At 45.8% G+C, this 16,815-nt stretch overlaps 1 protein-coding gene across 2 annotated transcripts; it reads right to left on the reverse strand.

Moving 5' to 3' along the window:
• Positions 1 to 9,522: 9,522 nt before the first annotated feature.
• Positions 9,523 to 14,522, reverse strand: rgcc (regulator of cell cycle). Of its 2 annotated transcripts, XM_056388503.1 has the most exons (5): positions 14,375 to 14,522; positions 14,044 to 14,214; positions 12,094 to 12,195; positions 11,113 to 11,175; positions 9,523 to 10,280 (listed from the first exon to the last, which is right to left on the reverse strand). In XM_056388503.1, exons 1-5 carry the CDS (start codon positions 14,400 to 14,402, stop codon positions 10,273 to 10,275), a joined length of 372 nt encoding a protein of 123 aa, XP_056244478.1. In that variant the 5' UTR covers positions 14,403 to 14,522; the 3' UTR covers positions 9,523 to 10,272. The 2 variants fall into 2 exon arrangements, with proteins under 2 accessions (XP_056244478.1, XP_056244477.1); XM_056388502.1 differs by lacking the exon at positions 9,523 to 10,280 and having other exon boundaries at positions 11,102 to 11,175.
• Positions 14,523 to 16,815: the final 2,293 nt, after the last annotated feature.

Raw genomic sequence — 16,815 nt, forward strand, 5'->3', positions numbered from 1 at the left:
GCTCGATGGGCCTCATTAGCTCAACAGTCAGGAAATGCCTCTGAATGAGCAGAGCTTCCGCCGCCTGACACGACGCCGCTGTGCTTCTGTTTCTGTGACTCCTGCCACTTACTGTATCTCCTCAACACCAGCTGATCACGCTGCACGCTCACTCCCAGATGTTCCAGATGTTGTCAGGAAATCAACACGGACAGTTTGCAGGAAAATTCTGTCTGTAACATGAGAAATGTAAAGATCAAAGATTTTGAGGACCATGTGTTGAATCCAACACAAAAAATCTTGTGTGAGAAAAGAGAAAAGAGAAAAGAACAGCATATTCTACATCTGAGTGAAAAAGTAAGGATTTCTGAAAGGAGCTATTTGAAAGTATTTGCTAGTGCGACATAGCTAACGTTAGCATTGGCAGCTGTTTTCTTACCAGTGTAGAAGAAACGTTTTGATTTCAGCATCAAATTTCATTCCTTTACTCACCAACACCAACTATATTCAACTTTTCTGCTACTGAAGTTAGCATGCTAACCAGCTAGCCTCGGCCCGTCTTGTCATTTTCCGATAGCGACTCACTGTAGCCTCCAGTCTGCCCTGAACCAGTAGCTGCTCAGACGACGTGTCATAAGCTCTTGACTTGTAAACGTAACAATGGCCGAAGCTCTTGTCAAGCGACGATCACCACCACCCGCTCCACGTTCAGCAGCAGAGAAAACTTACAGAAAACCAGCTACATAACAGATCTATCCATCTTAAGAGAAACAAACAAAACAGAAATAGATTCCAGCAGCTAAAGGTAAAGGAGCTTGAGAGTTGATCACAGTTCTTTCAGTGTAACAGTGGAGCTCTGCCTGTGCCTGGAGACAAAGCTGCTGAGAGTCAACCAAACAATAAAGTTGTTGTTGTTGTCTTTCAGTCAGCTGCTCCACAGCGGTTCATCATCTGCATATTTGATTTGTCAAGGTTTTACTCTTCCCGATGCATCCTGGGAGCCGGAGACTGATCCACGAAGCCAGGGATCATCAGCGGCCAACCTGCTCCACCATCTGAACCACGGACCAAACAGCAAAGTTGCTGGAGGTAAAAACCAAAACAGCAAACTGTATAACACAGTGAAGTGCTTCACAGAGCTTCAGTCGGGTCAAAACTCGCTACGAGCAAATTCACATTCTCATATAAAATACTGACGATAGAACGACCAGAAAAAGGATCTGAAAACTTTTTTCAACAACAATTTCAGCCTCCAGCTCCACGCAGGTGTCTGTAGCAAACAAAAGGTTTCACTAGTGCATTGATGAGGTCATGATCCCTCACTGGCTTCCCACCGGCCCACACTGTAAACAACAGCTTACTTTGTCACCGAGAATGAAACTGGCAGAAATGTTGTGAATGATATTTTTCCTGACGCCAGTGATTTATTTCAACCAGCTAACCCTCATTACTACTGTAGAAAGTCTCACAGACCGGAGCAGCGGATTAAAAACAGATCTTCATCAGATCAACATTATAAATAACGTTGTGTGCAGGATTTTTTGGTCCGTTAACATAAAAATGGAAGATATAGCATTAGTTAAATAACACAATGATAAAGTAACAAGTTTCAAAGTGACTGTAAGATTTAACATCCTCTGCTTTGGCTTGTCGGAGCTACGCTGATATTTTCCATCAGGAATCTGTAACTTCCTGTCATCAGCTGATTTACAACCTTCTCTGTTAAACTTTTCATAATTCACCGTTCATGTCAAATATGTTGAGTGGAGTTCAGAGAGGACTGGAAGCGTGCAGCGTCTTGTTGAACTCTGCTACAACTTTCTCTGTGGTTGTTAGAGCTGTGGGGGGGGGGGGGGGGGGTTGACGACAGGGAGCGGGGGGGGGGGTGACGACAGGGAGCGGGGGGGGGGTGACGACAGGGAGCGGGGGGGGGGGGGTGACGACAGGGAGCGGGGGGGGGCTCAGTGTGTTTTAATGTGACTGTAACTTATCATCCCTCCACTCACAGGACTCAGCTGATGAAAGGTGCATTTGCTAAATCGATTTAGGGACAAATCCTGGAGATCAGTGTTTGGCATGTGGGGTGGGATCCAGGAGCACACACACACACACACACACACACACACACACACACACACACACACACACACACACACACACACACACACACACACCAGGCAGGAGGCTGAAGTAAAACGACCTCAAACACCCCCGTCCTTTGTAAGAGAGAGGACACTGCTCGGCTTGTTCTCACTCCCTGCGTTGGGGCAATAATTACAGTGGGGTGATTTCACTGATGCCCCCTCTGAAGATGAAACAACCCCCCCGCTTCAGGCTCTGCAGTTTAGGATAAAGTGGGAGTCTTTGCCCTGAGGCGGCAGCTGAAGCTCGTAACTCTCCAGGTTAATCTAAAGTGTTGACACATGAGACAGTTCATCTCTCTGCTCAGATCACTGCTGTCACTCAGGACGGTGTCGCACTCTTCAAGCTCCACATCAGTGTCTTATATTGACGGCTCATTAAATATGATGTGAAAGCTCCGGTCTTTGATTTAAAGATCGTGCTATGTGTGGTTCAAACTCGAGTCACCGCTAAAACATATGCAGTCTAATAAAACGGCCCTGTGATAAATCCTCCTTCATGAAGGTTAAAATACAACACAAGGCAGGAGCTCCGGGGGGGGGGGGGGGGGGGGGGGGGGGGGGGGGGGGGGCACCTTGATCATAACAAGCAGCTTTTCAGCGTCTCTGAACGTACTTTCCTTCCAGTACATAATCGTTCCAAGAGTTAATGTACAGGGGAGGCGGCTACACATGATCTCAAACACACAACGTCTGACACAATCTCTGTATTCCATCCACCTCTCCATCAGTCAGGGGAGATACGAGGTTTTCCCCCTCAGGCTCCAGTTCACATGGACAGTCTGGTCACGTGTGAACTCGGCCTTAATGACAGGGTGCTGTCTGCGGCCCAAAGCTAAACCCGGACCCACCTTTCTAACCTGGCCGAGGGGCAGGCAGCACACAGGGGGGGAGGGTGGGGGGTGGGGGGTGGGTTGGGGGTCACATCACCAGGGGGTAAAGATGAGTAGAAAAAGTAAAAACCCCAGTCTCCGTAGAAAATGCCAGAGGTCGTGTTGAGGGTGAAAGACAGAGACAGGGATGAAAGACAAAGGACAGGGACAAGTTTACTGTCGCTGTGAAAAGGAGACAGATAAAGGAAGAGGGTGGAGAGGAGGAGCTTAGCAGGGTGGGGGAGGGTGGGGGAGGGTGGGGGAGGGTGGGGGGGGTAAAGAGATAAAACAGGAGGAGAAGTGAAAGCAGGAGGAGGAGGGGTTAACGAACAGCATCTGCTAGAACTTAATCATTAACATCGGCTTTTGTCTGTTAGAATAATGTTTACACAGCGTCTGATGTATTAATATTTAATGTGAGGCATCTGGACAGCGGACACTGACACACACACATATACATATATATATATATATATATATATATATATATATATATATAATCATTTTGCATATTCTCCCCATTAATTAATCACATTTACTTTCAAATTTCAATCTGTGAAATGTTTGCTTTGTATTTTTTCATTTTCATTTTTTCATTCTCGGTTCTATCTCTGCACTAACTAAACATCATTATTTATTACATGCTGTTCTATTCGGACATTTTTATGCCGATTTTCTAAAGCATAACTTGTCATGTCAGTGCAGTGTGATGAGTTATGTTGCTGTGTTCATGGACATTTTCTCTAATGGGAGTAAAGGAAATCAATCCAAACACAAACAGAACATAGTAAAAGCAGAGAAATGAAATGTAGATTGTAGATAACTGCCTCAGCCATGCAAACACATGTGTTAGGTCCTTTAACTCTGTGTAAGTCTCTCAGCTCATTCTCCTCTGCCCCCCCCATTTCTCTCCTTATAAAACCAAACTCTGAGGTTTGAAATCTGCATGAAAACATGGTTTTCATTCGTCGATGTGGGGTTGAATGACGAGTTCTGTGTGACTGTTGTTGATCAGCTGCGTGTGAGGCTCTGTTCCCAAAGACCTCGTCAGCCTCTCCCTCTGCAGAGCTCAGCCCCCCCCCCCTTTAATCCTCCTGTTGGCACCAGTGCAACAGATAAGTGTGCACCACAGAGACATCTACTGAGACAAGAGACAGATCATTGTAGCTGCACTGATGGGAAATGTAGGAATTAAGAGTTAAGAGTAATTAACATTCATTCAACCTAAAGCTAAAGTTAGAAACTAGATGACATTAGCCTCCATCAGTAGATATTTGACACAATCTAATTCAGAAACTCTGAAGGTAAGAAAGTAAAGTTATTAAACAAGCTACATAGTTAGCTACTGCTACTTGCATTTACCTACAGTTACTGAGCAAAGCTGTGAGGATGGAGCCACTGATGGAGTGAGGCAGGCAGACGAGACGTTCAGCTAACATCAATGTTAAGAAATGGTTTGGTCCACTTTCATCATTATGCTGATGACACACAACTTTATCTACCAACCAGACCCGGTGATCAGTCCAAGCTAACAACCCTCCACAACTGTCTGAAATAAAATACTGGATGTGCTACAGAAATAGACTTGTAATGATTATTATCACAATTATAATAATTGTTTGCTATTTAAAAATACAATGTATTGACAGTATAGCACATTATCAATTAAAACTGAGTCTGATTACCCTGAATGACAGACTGGCTGTGTTGTTGTTGTTGTGCAGTGTGTGGTAGCTGATGCTCATTTAGCCCAAAGCTTGGACAAACAACCCAAGTACCTTATCTTTTCAGACAGAATGATGATAGCGAGATATCAGACGCTACGAAACCTCTGAAAAACATCTGACAACTAAAGAAAAGGAATATGTGCATGTCTGACTGTGGATTATTGCCACATATTATTTCTATTATTCACTTTGTCTGTGTTTTATTACTGAAGTTTAGCAGCGTTGCAGGTTTTCCACATGGCCGTGGCAGAGCGAGAGCAGCGGGACATGAAAAGGGGAAATGTTGGCACATGCTGATGAGAGGTGGTGATAGCACTGGGCTTCGGGCCTGCTGCGTCCACAGCCAGCGTTCACACACAGCTGCCTCCCTTGGCTTCTCTTAACTCGGCCTCCACTGAGTCAGACTGAGTCAGACTGGGGGGGTTTATACGAGGAGAGATCGGCGTGCTGTAAGACAACACTTCTAATAAACAGTTTGGCCTCTCTGCTGTGTTGGACGGCCGACAGGAGAAGGAGAAAGAGTTTAATGTATTTGTCAGACAAATGTTTTTAGGAACGGCCTGAACATGAAATAACCTCACTGTTCAATCTGGGTGATCAAAACCAGATAATAACCAGATCTGAATCGTGCGTGCCGTCTACGTGGCCGAGTGACCGGAGCACAGTCTGAGTCAGAGTTCATCAGTGTGAAGTGAGTGTGGTCTTATATTTCCAAACTGATGAGTCACTGCAGAGCAAGTGAAGAGCGACTGTGGTGACTGCATTCAGTTCATCTTCGTGAACATTAATCACGTCTGAGACTTTAACTTCTCACAAGGGTCATCTCTAAAAACAAACACAAGAAATCATTTATAAAAATACTTTAAAAACATAAAGCTGCTGTGAACAAGCCTGATTAACGCAACAAATAACTTCCTTTATGATAACCATGTGATGTGTGTGTGTGTGTGTGTGTGTGTGTGTGTGTGTGTTGTGTGTGTGTGTGTGTGTGTGTGTGTGTGTGTGCGCGTGTGCGTGTGCGTGCGTGTGGTGTGTGTGTGTGCGCACCAGGCAAATCCCAGATGGCCCCGTGCTGTCGTGGCCCTCCTTCCTATTGTCAGTCCAGGCTGTCTGGTTTCCATCTGTTGCTCTCTCCATTTCCTTCCATTTATCCTTCTGTCTCTCTGCATCTTAATAGCTGCAGATAACCAGCTCCATAATGTATTAAACTAAACCTCAGTTTCTGCCCTTTTCCCTCCCACTTCCTCCCACAAGCTGTGAGTGAGCCGTCCACTCAGGGTGGCAGGATCTGAGCTCAGAAATACAGTCTGAGCCACCGATGCAAGAGGAGCAGAGGAACCTCCGACTGATGACAGCTGTTACATAACTGTCAGACTTATTCTGTTGTCATAACACCCTGTGTTGTTTTGTCCAGTGTTGAAGTGTTAATCTCTCTTTTCTTTTTTTCTTCCAGGATGCACATTCGACCTTGTTTCTTAGTTACAAAATAAGCCAAAAAGTCACGTGTCACATTTTCCCCCTGAAGGAATGAGTCCTTAGAAAACCATGTAGCACCTGCCTGAGCTGCACTCAGCTCCAACACACCCACACACTGTTCAGACTTCTGTGTGTGTGTGTGTGTGTGTGTGTGTGTGTGTGTGTGTGTGTGTGTGTGTGTGTGTGTGTGTGATGCATCTGTCTGCTTAACAACAGTGTGACCTCATTCCCAAGGTGGACATGAGGCTCAGTTTCATCATGCTCACACTATTCAGTCATTTGAAATAATTCTGTGTGTTATTACGTGAAGACACAGATATAATCGTGGGTCGAGGTAACACAGCTGCTCCAGGTCTCAAATACTGTCGGTCAGGTCGTAGATGAGTCAGTGTGATAGTGATAATGGAGATCATAATGGATGCGAGTCAGACAGAGGCAGTAATAATGAGCTCCATGACAGATGAACCTGCCTGTCATCCCGATCTGAGTGAGTCTGGACTCTGTCACTGAGCAGGACTGAGTTCAGAGGTCCTCGCTGCAGGCTGCAGGCACATGCATTAACTCAACATACAGAAAATACCTACTCTGCCTGTGAAAGTGCTGAGTTTAAACTCCTCAAAAATCCAACTTAATATAATTTTAGACTCAAACTCTCATTTTCTTTTCATCTCTGAAATCCTTGAACATTTAGAATCTGACAAATTACTATTTCACCTCATATCATACTTCTAATAATCTTTCTGAACTCTTTCTGTCAACAGAAAAACCTTTGACAGGTGCAGATACACTTACTGAATCACATTTGGCAAATTAAACCTAAAGTTCTCTTGACTTTCCTGACTTTAGCCTGAGAGAGAGTTTACAGAGGGACGCCTCCAGGACACAAGGACGACCTGCAAATGTCCCTCACACACACACACACACACACACACTCATTAATGTCCTCCTCTCCTCGCTCTGCTGGGACATCTGGACCCCAGTGATGTGAAGACAGGGTGGAAAGCTGAACCTGATATTTGGCTCTGTGTATTTCTGTCTCTTTGTGATGTGGACACACATCTGTGTGTCTCTGCCGGCCTCTTCATAGAGCGACCGCTCCTCCCACAGGAATCCATCTTGATGTAAAGACTGACACATGGTGCAAGATTTAGGATGATTGTCGGTCGATCCAGTCCCGCCTCTGAGGCCTCCTGTTGTCTGTTGCCATCTTATATCTCCTGTGTTCCCTTCTTCTCCTCCGTCCCTCCTCTTCACTTTGTTCTCCCGCCTGACTCCGATGTTCCCACACATCCAGACTGTCCTCTGTCCAACTCTCCTACAGGACCGACCCTCGCTGCCAAAAAGATGCCCACCGCTGCCAGACGGGGGAGGTTGTTTTAGAAGAAAGGTCACCCCCCCTCCTCCCCTGTCCTCAGGGGATCATGTGTTGTGTCAACATGGTGTCTCAGATCAGTGCCAGCTGCCCAGCCGGGGGCAGGAACCCTCCAAACACCGAACCCGTGGTGCAGAGCAGCGCAGATAGGTGGACTCACAGTGGGACAGCGCCCACCGCTCCCCTCTGCCAACTGTGGAGAAGAAACAACACGGAGACAGAGTCTCCACGCTCCATGCCAGCTTCCTGCCATCAGATTAACGCACTGGCATGCAGTGATGGTACAGGCCGGATCCCCAGGCTGTGAAGAGCAGCCATGCACAGCTGTGAGGGCGGCGCTCTCATGAACACACCAGACTTCTTGTGAAATCAGGACAGATGATCAGTAAGTGACTGAAGGGAAGGAAGTATGATCTCTTCCTTTACATGAAGCTACAGATGTGAACGTGGAAGCACATTAAAGCTCCATGTTTCTTCTTCTGTGTTTTATTTGAAGTGTTGATCCATCAGAAGATATAAAAACCATCTCAGTGTAGTTTTACATCTCCTCTCTCAGGCTTCTCTCTGCAGCTCTAGTAACAACAGGTCGGTGAGCCAATCAGAAGAGAGGAGGCTCTGAGCCTCTCTTTCACAGTATTAATATAGAAGCTAGAGCTGATCTATAATCACACATGGACAGAGACCTTTACACTGGAGGAGCTTTGAATGCAACGGCCTGTTTCACATTGAATTTTGCAGCTGTGCAGTGAAGAAGACAGACTTTATATCTACAGTAAAATCAAATCACACAAGCAGGTATTGATTTCTTCCAGAGGTGGTGGAGCTGCTGACTGGCTGAATGGGAGAGTTATCAATGACAGCTGGCTCCGTCAGCACCTCAGCACTTTATTAACTCAGCAACACCAACACACTTCCCTTCTCTACCGTCTCCCGCCAAAATTTCAGCTTCCTTTCCAGACCTGAGACCGACATAGAGCTGCGAACACAGGCGGGAAACGAAATGAGACCCACATCAAACTCTAAATTTATTTTTGTCATGGACAAGTGGAATTTGGTACCAAAGAAAAAGACTCACCAAAATAAAGGACATGAGGTAGTCCAGGAAGAGGCTGGACGTTCATTCCCTCCCAAGAATGTAAACTCATACATGCAACAACACACACACTGAAATAGACATTACAAGTCTCTTACCTTCTGTGCTCATTTATCAACCACTCAACAAAGCAGCCACTTATGTAACTTCTGTAGCAACACGCTTCTATTTCCAGAGGTGGAGGGAGACAGGAGGGTGTGACCCCTCCCAGGCCCCGGCAGCAGGTGTGGCTGAAGTAAGGAATTATGTCAGAGGCACCCCTCCGTCTGCTGACCACCAGGGGTCAAAGGTCACCCGCTACGGTCAGATACGCTTCCATATTAGTTCTGTAGCAGCAGGTGTAGACGAACCCGAGGGGCCACAATCAACCGGTTCCCCTCTTTTTTATACTTAATGAGAAACTCCATTAATTTAGAATAAATGTTTTATGAAGGTTGTTGACGGACTGAAAAAAGAATCTGTGTAAAAGACAAGAGGTCCTGACGTGACAAAGCAGTCACCAAGCCCCGCCCACCTGGACCCACCTGGACCCACCATCCACACCTTGCAGGATTTGGTTTCTCTGAGTGTTTTTACCTGAAATCTGCTTTATTTTTATTGGATCAGTCAGAAAACAGTCAGCCAATCAGAAGAGAGGCTCAGAGCCTCCTCTCTCCTGTTGTTACTAGAGCTGCAGAGAGAAGCCTGAGAGAGGAGATGTAAAACTACACTGAGATGGTTTTTATATCTTCTGATGGATCAACACTTTAAATAAAACACAGAAGAAGAAACATGGAGCTTTAACTTCAGGTATCCACTGAAACAATGTGACTGACGCTCAGAGAAGCTAAAGTCAGAAATAAAGAGAGGAGTCACATGTTACTAAAAGAACAATATTTCATATTTTAATTTTGTCTCTGGCATTAGCTGTATTAAATACACATTTTGCTTTCCAGTTTTTTTCTAAGTTTTCAGTTCACATTTAAACCTGTAACCAACTTTTCTCCAGTCAGCGAGCGTCAAACCTTAATCTGACCGACCTGTTAAAACCAAGGCAAATAGAATTTGGAACAATTATTATTTACATAAGATACAAAAATATATTTCACAAAAAAAAGAGATACATTTACAATAAGAAGCTCTATAAAATTACAAATATATTTCTATTATAAAAAGCCTTTTCTTTTTTTAAATACTCTTCCAGCTCAAGTAGAGGATGAGGGAGTGCGGCCTGGTCTGGGTGGCGGGGGTTTGTCAGTGATCCAGTGTCTCTTCGTAGCGTCTATTCCATGTTGTCATTCCTCACAACTTTTCATGGAGTCCGTCGCCTCGTGGCGGAGGAGTATTCTCGTCCTCGCGATGCTAATTTTGACCTTTCATGCCGTCCATACAGCCGCTGGTCGCCGGGTGGTCTGGAGTTAGCGGAGCGCTGGCGGTTGTGGTGACACCCAGCTGTATCCTGTTGGGTGGTTTTCAGTGTGTGTGTGTGTGTGTGTGTGTGTGTGTGTGTGTGTGTGTGTGTGTGTGGGGGGGGGGGGGGGGGGGGGGGGCAGGTGCATGTTCAAGGGGAGTCCAGGCATCCACTCCCTCCCTCGCTCATGGCTGCGCTCCAGCACGACTGCCAGCCTCCGTGTCACATGCCTGAGGAGAGACAGAGACAGACCTGATTAGGACAGGACCTCCTGGCTCCTGGGTTGCCGGTTCTATTCTCAGAGCGCCGGACGTTCAGTCACACAGACTGATCATCGTAAACACTGGTGGCCCTAATAAACATTCTCCATGGCTAACAGGAGGGGGGGGGCTTGCTGGCTGACTGCCTGACTGAATGTCCAGAGACGCCTGCGAGCTGAAAGACGGACATTCAGTGGCTGAAACACAGAACAGAGCAGGGCGGAGGAAGAAGGAGGAGAAGAAGAAGAAAAACATGGAAATAAGGAGCGAGCTTGGACTCCCACTCCGCTCTCATTCCATTCCTGACATTTCCACTTGGAATTTCAGCTCCGGTTCTCAGCAGCTCACATTCCTCCTGCTCTGATGCAAGTTCCAACACTCACAGGCCGCGGAGTAAAGACCGGCTCCAGCACACCTCAGCCTGTTACCCATGATGCTCTGGGAGCTGCTCTGGGAGCTGCTCAGGTTACACCGCCTCTCTCATGTTATATATACATGAAAGGATAGGACAGAGCAGAAACCCAGAGTTCACAGTGCGAGCTAATCACACGCTGTTGGAGGCGCTTTGACTGAAACGCTGCCTTTCCCCCTCGCTGTCACCACGGAGCTCCTCCATCTTCCTGACTCATCACTGATTGTCTGTCAGAAACCTAAGGTGGAGCGACGCCACGGGGAGCGAGGGTCGTTAACGTATCTGACAACAGGGGACGAACGCGCCCGAGCTAATCCCGAGTAGCGGGCGGCGCCAGCACGCGGGCTAATTCATCAAGGGCTCTGACAGCTAGCTTGCATTAGCACTTACTCTCTAATGTCCTGTCAAGGTCGGCGATGAAGTCCTCCAGTTCTTTGGTGTCGCCCAGTCTGGCTGCAGAGGGGCGAGAGAGAGAGAGAGAGAGAGAGTCAGACTTCAGCGGATAGTGACGACTTCTGTTTCAGGAATCAGACGTCAGACAGCACTGCTCTGTTCTGAATGATTTATACTCTGTGATCACCTGAAGTTAAGATTTCGTTAAAGTAAAAACTGCTGCACAAAATCCCCTTAAGTCTTTAAGGTTTTCTCTTAGTGTTATACTTAAGGAATCACTGAAAGCCAGTTCAGACCTTAGAGACCAAACTACCTGAAGGTTCCTCTGATTGTATCTTAACAACATGTCTGAGTTCATGTTGATAAATGAAGAACGTCTCAACAAGAGGAACTGATTTATTGATTTCTCTCTATAGATCTGATCGGCATCAGTCTGTGATTGGATCTGATCACTCCTCTTCAGCGCCTCTACGGTTAATGACGCTCTGTGGTTTGATGCTTCGGGATCTTTCCAGTCGATTATCGCTGAAGTATTTCATGTCGATCGATCAGCTGTGTGAGCGTCTGCTGAACACTGGGCTGAGGTTTCCATGACAACAACAGGAGGAGGGAGAGAGAGCGCCGCACTTCTTTAATGTTGTTCTTTTAAGACATTTTATTTTACTTCTGGCAACTTTCTCAGGTATCACTAGCGCTAATGTTAGCAAACTAACGGTCTCCATGGAAACTGTAGAATTTTACTGCTGTAAAATCTCTTTTGTTGCTGCAAATGCCTTAACAAAGGAAACCCTTTAAGAGGTTCTGTACAACAACCTTCAGTAACTCCCTCAGCTGAGGAGAAAGTGTGTGTTCAGCGTCGGACTTAAGTAGAAAACTTAAGGGGTTTTGTGCAGCTGGACTCTGGATCTGTTCGATCCTGGATTTTCTTTACAGAAAGTCTGAGTTTGTGTGTGTTGAAGAGTGACGGGTGAGGCTCACGTTTTGGTGACATGAGAGGGGGTGAGGTGGGGGAGAGCACGGTGGGGGAGTTGAGCCGCTCGTCGCTGAAGCTGAAGCTGTTTCTGTTGAGAGACTCTGCACCTGTCAGAGAGAGAGAGAGAGAGAGAGAGAGTGCGTTAATCAGTGACAGCGGGAAAACACAGAGTGCTGCTGGGAAGAGAACGCTCTGAAGGCGGGAACTCGTCCCCTGCTCTCGAGGAAGATTCATCTCTGATGCTTTCAGAGTCTATATCGCCCAAATCTACACAGCTCGTTATGGAAGTGATGTCACATCATTCTGCCACGTCGTAAAACATGTTCACTGTAAGACAGAGGAGAGACAGGATCGTGTGTGTTTGTGTGTTTGTGTGTGTGTGTGTGTGTGTGTGTGTGTGTGTGTGTGTGTGAAGAAGAAGAAGAAGAAGAAGATGAGGAGGCGCCCTCCTCTCTGCAGAACCACCGCAGACCTCAACAGTGTCTCGAGTGTCGCCCATTTACTAACCCTCCCCTCTCTGACCTCCACCCCCCCCCAGCACTGAGCACACAGCGTGAGACACACACACACACACACACACACACACACATCATTCCCGCTCTCTTGTTGTGTCATCAGCTCTCTACCTCCTCCTCCTCCTCCCTCCATCATTTCTCTCTCCTCTTTGTTTCATGGTTTATCTCCACCTTCATCAGTCCATCCATCAGGCTGCAGCACAATAGGTCGACAGGCCGCTCTTCATTCGACCGCCATGGAGAGGACGGAGCTTGTGCAGGAATCTGATCCCCTGAGCTCACAGGTTCAAACACCTGATCCCCTCACAACACCTCCGTTTATTAAACTACAACTAAAATAAAGTTTGATTTTTATCACCTGCCATTTAAAAGCCAGGAGCCAGTCACACAAAACAGCTGATGTTAAGATTTTAAAGTTAAGGTTTCCTCAAAATAAAAACAGTTGCACTTAAAGTTTCCTTCAGATTTCACTTATGTACTTGAGGTTTTCTCCTTCTCTTAGTCTTATACTTAAGGTAAAGGTAAAGAATCAAACTCTAAACAACATGTCTGAGTTCATGGAGATAAATGCAGGAGCCTCGACGAGCAATAGACTGTCTCCATGGAAACAGAAGAATTCTACCGCAGTAAAATCTCTTTCACTGCTGCAAATGCCTTAAAGTTTTTCCTTAACAAAGGAAACCTTTAAAGAGGGTGCAGCACCCTTAAGTAACTCCCTCAGCTAAGGAGAAATTCAAACTTAAGTGTCAGACTTAAGGAGAAAACTTAAGGTGTTTCTGTGCAGCTGGTCCCTGACTCTCTCTCTGGAGTCTGTGTCTCCAGTCCACAGTTAACTGGACATCCTCTCCTCTCTTAAGTGCTTCCACAGACGTCTTCACATCACTCACACGTGATGCTGAAACCATGAGGAAGCTGCCTGGGCCCGGTTCTGCAGGACTGTATAACCCACTGTGTGGTAGAGTCGTAAGAGTAATGGACGCCAGTAAAACTTAAAGAGTCGTAGCCACAATATGCGGCAAGTAGCTGCTTAATCTAAACCCCAAATCTCCGGACCGCCATCAAGGATCTTTCTTTCTCGTTATCTCTGTGTAATTGCATGTGAGAGCACACACACACACACACACACACACACACACACACACACACACACACACACACACACACACACACACACTGATGGCACATGATAAGAGTGGAGGAGGACAGAGTCTGACTCCAGGGGAGAAGCTGAGGCTTCATCAGATATCAGGGACATCTCTGTGTCCTCTCTGCACACCTGATCTCCATCCTGGAGTCTCAGGTGTCTCTAGTCTTAACTGCACAATTGAAGATAGAGTCTGGAACCTCCACATTTATCCATATCCACATTCATGTCTCATAATAAACCCTCATATGTCTCAACATATTTTCTCTCTAGTGACTTTAACTACGGATTCTCACTCTCTGAGTCGCTGATGCCGCTGTCGCTGACGCTCGCGCTGCTCCTCCTCTTCACGGTCTTCAGGTGCTCGTCGTACCTGAAGTGTCGCTTCTCCACCGGCGACGTGAAGTCTTCGATCACCGCGTCGAACTCGCACAGCACGTCGGTCAGATCCTCGTTGACGAACTTCGCTGCAGGAGAACAACGATGTAAATACATGTTTATATTAATGCGAGTGTCTATTATTATATTATTATATTTATATGTTATTGGAGTTTGAATCTCTCTTATTATGTCTTAATTATTATGATCACTAATTAAAAAATACAGGTAAACAGGATAAACTCTCACCTTGAGCTTTAAGCTTTGGAGACTTCATGATTCCAGGTTTGAGATTATCCAGCAGCGTCCTGAAAGTTCAGCCTTAAAATGTCGATTTGAATCTTTACGTCCCTCAGTGTGAAAGTCCCGCGGTGATCAACAGTCCTGCAGCTCCTGAACTAACCCCGCCGCCCCAACGCTCCCGCCTTTTAACGAGCCCTGCTCTGTGTGGGCGGGGCCAGAGCTGGGAGGGGTGTGTGTGTGTGTGTGTGTGTGTGTGTGTGTGTGTGTGTGTGTGTGTGTGTGTGTGTGTGTGTGAGAGACCAATTAAAGTTTTCCCGGTTGAAGTTACACTCCCCTGACGTCTCCCTCATAAAAGTGTGTTTGTAAACAGCTCGTGTGTCTCCCGCCAGGCGGAGGTGTGAAAGGCGGGATTTATTTATGATCATGACCCGCTGCTGCTTTTCATAATGTGTCACCGGGCAGATCCTGACAGAACGAGGCCACATCATTTATATATATATATATTTATATTTATATATAGGCCTGTATTACTGTTAATGACATGCAGCCGGAAGTGACTCTAACTGCGTGTAATATAAATGTTTAAAACAAATATGGTACTTTATTAAATACACTTTTAAAGTATCACTACAACCTTTAAATATAGTTTTTAATCATTATTCGCTTTATTTTATTCACATATTTTATTGTATCTGTTGTAAATTGTATTTTATTGTATTTTATTATTTATTTTCTTCTGTTTTTTGTTTGCTTGCTGCTGTTTTATAGCTTGTTAAATCTAATGGTTTTCTTATTTGTTTGTCCTTTTTCTCCTCAGCTCATCAGTGGGTGAAGCTCTTTGAACTGTATGAAAAGTGCTGTACAAACACAGTTTGATTGATTCATCATCCTTCTACGTCACTTCAGAAGCAAATATTGAAGAATATTAAATAATTATTTAACCTCGTTTTATCAGCACATGTGCACAGCAGTAAATGGAAATATCTGGGGGATGAGTGTTATTCCCATGAGCACACTGAGCTGTACCAGGAGGCTGCAGTGAGGCGATGTATTCAAAAAATTAAAATGTAAAAATACTGAAAGTTCATATTTAAAGTCATGAGTCAGAGTTTGAAGCTCCGACAGCAGCACTCTGAAAGCTTCCTGTGACGGTATCAGGTCGACCTCCATCAAACTGAACCTCATCACTCACACATGTTCTGGGCCTGAGCTCTGAGGAAGGTGAAGCTGCAGCGACACCTGGTGGTGAGACGTCACACTTGCACCTGATGTTCAGAAGCTTCAGAGTGGAGGGATGGATTCATCAAAAACGTTCAGCAACACAAACAGGTTCACTTCACGGTTGATAAAACAAGCTCATGGCTTTTCTAAAGGTCCACTTACTTGCTTGTGTTGAGGCTTTCGACTAAATTCACAGTCTTCATCAGCTCCTACCTGTAGATATAACAGGACCGGGGCCCACTGGTATAAATGATAAATATCATTAGCAAAACAATATAACGATTTTGGTGAATAAGTATATATTTTTGAAGTGTTTAAAAACCAAGTCTTTTCTGCGATGGGCCGATGACAGGAGCGTTTGTGTTTTCAGACCACATCATACACTTGTTTTCTCTCTTAAAGATCGTGTCTACAGCGAAAACTGGAGGATCAAACCAGGAAGAATTAAAAGAGACAGATGTTGGATCGACACGTGATCTCTCCTCCGTCAGTCCGGATTGTTCCATCGGTGGAGTTGGAATAAAAAGTTCTCTGAGAACAGATTATTCAGCCTCCGTGTTGTTGCCAACATTTTTGAGATTTTCAAGTCGAGAGTTGGAAAACGTTGGGAGCCGGTGGTTCAGGTTCTGCACGGATCGATGCAGCTCGGTCTGTCTCTCTGTACTTCAGCTCACGTTCACAATACGACTCACATTTAAACTCCTTTCACTGCTACAAACTGCACTTTTCATTCTTCATCCATTTTTCAATCTTAAATTCAGTTTCAAGGCAGCGACACAGTTTAGCTTCAGCTTGTGCGGAAGCATCGATCCCACTGTGATTTCTTCTTCTCCTGCATTATTCCAACAGTCAAACCACAAACAGCTGCTTCTCATCCTTGTTCCCGCCGCCCGTCCCCTGGACAGACACTCGTCCAGTGAAGCTATCTGTGAGTTAGAGTTGAGCAGCACGCAGGACACGCCCCGCTGGGACTCTCACACCTCCGGCGCTACGTTTAACGGGAGCAGCAAATGGATAAACACGCCATGTGTTTGCAGCTGCACGTGTCTGTTGACTGTGGAGGCCTGAAGCTGCTGCTTTAACGACGGGCTCAGGCGCTAAAAGTGACACCTTCAAGACGCCCTGAGAAGATTCCAGCGCTCACATCAGAAAGATACCAAGACTATCCGTGTCCTGTGTGGCTGACAGCATCCGCTCATTAATGTGCTCGTACATCGCTGAAGAAG

This window comes from Seriola aureovittata, chromosome 11, assembly GCF_021018895.1.
Source record: "Seriola aureovittata isolate HTS-2021-v1 ecotype China chromosome 11, ASM2101889v1, whole genome shotgun sequence".
NCBI lineage: Eukaryota > Metazoa > Chordata > Actinopteri > Carangiformes > Carangidae > Seriola > Seriola aureovittata.